Source organism: Gregarina niphandrodes (assembly GCF_000223845.1).
Source record: "Gregarina niphandrodes unplaced genomic scaffold scaffold00006, whole genome shotgun sequence".
Classification (NCBI taxonomy): Eukaryota; Apicomplexa; class Conoidasida; order Eugregarinorida; family Gregarinidae; genus Gregarina; species Gregarina niphandrodes.
This window is the reverse complement of record NW_011645777.1, coordinates 45,983-48,019: the sequence shown is the minus strand read 5'-3', so window position 1 is coordinate 48,019 and position 2,037 is coordinate 45,983. Positions and strand designations below refer to the sequence as shown.

Genomic DNA, 2,037 nt, shown 5'->3' with positions numbered 1-2,037 from the left:
GGGGTCGTATTCGGAGTCGGGCCAGCTCGGGGGGCCGTATTCGTATTCGGAATCGGGGTAGTTTTGGAGGCCGTATTCGTATTCGGAATCGGGGTAGTTTGGGGGGTCGTATTCGGAGTCCACGTGGTCGTGGTCGGACGCATAGCCGTACTCGGAAAAGAGTGTGCTAGCAGTTTTAGCTAGTTCGCCGGAGGGCTCGCAGGTGAGGTGCATAGCAGGGAACATGACGGTGATATTGTCCTGTGTAATGTGGTGCAGGCATTTATAGCTTTTAGCCAGATCCTCAAGGTCAGCGGGTGCATGGGTCCAGCGAGTAGAGGAGCTTATCTCGCGTGCTGCGGTTGTGTTAAGCGCTTTCCGGCATTTACGTCTTTCATTCAACACGGATTTAATGAATGGCGTGGTACCGTACTCAATGGGAACGTCTTCTAACAGTGCTAGACGATCCGCCAAATCAATCACGGTTGCGACCATGCAGGCTTGTAGGTCCGGACTCTTAATTAGGAACTGGATGAAGTCGGCACTCCATGGAGTGACCACTTCACACTCCGACGATTCTGCTGAACTGCCGTATCCCAGAACAGCCGAGAAGTCGTAAGTTATACCTCTTATCTGTCTCGATATCGATTTAATGGCCTTCAGCTCATCGGACATTTCCTCAGTGGATATATCCCCACTAAACGCATCCTCGTCATGTAAGAACGTTACTGCAGAGTATAACAAATCCAACGGATTACCATTAAAAAGAACAGGCACTACAACATGAGCTAGTACTGCCCCAGTCTTTTGACACGAACTACAACCTGAGCTAACAACACCCCTCATTTAAACGGCAGAAATTCAGGACGTACTATGTGCGTCCTGTCTCGCTGGTGCACAATGGTATTATCCCACAAAACGATACATTCGGTGTATGGACAAATCCAGTGCGATTACGCCAGGTGGTGATGGTGATGGTGACCCCAGGTGGTAACCCCAGGTGGTAACCCTGGTGTAGAGTAAAAAAAAATTATGAGAGGCATTTGTGCAGGAGCGATTGGATGTAATACACCGGTAGGTTTGCTTGCTGGATTGTTGGATGTTGGAGGTCAGTTGAAGTCTGTGGAAGAAAGGTACAAAAATGGGGACCGTATTAATGTAGCGGAGATCTTATTGAATACCGCGGGATTGGAACATGGTGAAAAGTTGACTCGGCGTGAAAAGTTGACTCGGCGTGAAAAGTTGACTCGGCGTTTGATGTTAGTTTATGCCATCGACCCGGCGAAAGGGTGTCCGTCAAATATAACGGAATTAGTGTCAGTCTCAAATGCATTGCAGCTAGCGACCGGTTCCGACTTGAACCATCGAGCTGGGATGAACACACGTTTCTACCTGTGTTGGATTCTCGCCTCTATCACAATCCAGAATTCATCGCCTGAGCTAACGGGCTCCATGAAATTAGAAGAATTACGTCATCATATTGTTCGAACAACCGCTGGATCATATGCTGCGGAAATAAACCAACGCTTAACATCACTCACAATAAACGATTCCGAACTACTGGATCAACAACGATGGATGTTAGGTGTTGGTACTCACTACAAGAACATCCCTCAGCACCTGTGGTCTGATGAGCCTTTGCTCGACGACCTAAAATTCGAAGAGGTAAAGCTTCAAGAAGAGGTAAAGCTTCAAGAAGAGGTAAAGCTTCAAGAAGAGGTAAAGCTTCAAGAAGAGGTAAAGTTTGATAAGGAGGTAAAGTTTGATAAGGAGGAAAACCTCGATAAGGAGGGGACCACAACGTGAGGTTGTGAGGCAATCAAAATGTGATGTCGACCTTATCGAAAATGCCAGTTTGTTTTTTATACGGTCGTCCAATGACACAGAAGTGGTCGTCCAATGACGTGGAGGTGCTCGTTCAGGATGTTCACTGAATTCGTTCCACTATCGCATGGGCTTTTTCTTCGCTTCTAACAACTCAAATGCACCTGTGCTCGTGATGGATCATCCGAACAGCCCTCCTCCCGGGGAGATCCATGTCCGTCCAGTATGCCATAC

The 2,037-nt window shown here is 47.7% G+C and overlaps 2 protein-coding genes across 2 annotated transcripts; one reads left to right on the top strand and one right to left on the bottom strand.

Moving 5' to 3' along the window:
• Nucleotides 1-139: 139 nt before the first annotated feature.
• GNI_041820 (hypothetical protein) lies at nucleotides 140-825 on the bottom strand (the record flags this gene model as incomplete). The annotated part of the gene is made up of 1 exon (XM_011131192.1): nucleotides 140-825. A coding segment is annotated over one exon (686 nt), but the record flags the coding sequence as incomplete, so codon positions are not given.
• A 186-nt stretch (nucleotides 826-1,011) lies between these two features.
• On the top strand, nucleotides 1,012-1,785 carry GNI_041810 (hypothetical protein; the record flags this gene model as incomplete). The annotated part of the gene is made up of 1 exon (XM_011131191.1): nucleotides 1,012-1,785. One exon carries the CDS (start codon nucleotides 1,012-1,014, stop codon nucleotides 1,783-1,785), a length of 774 nt encoding a protein of 257 aa, XP_011129493.1.
• Between the last annotated feature and the right edge of the window lie 252 nt (nucleotides 1,786-2,037).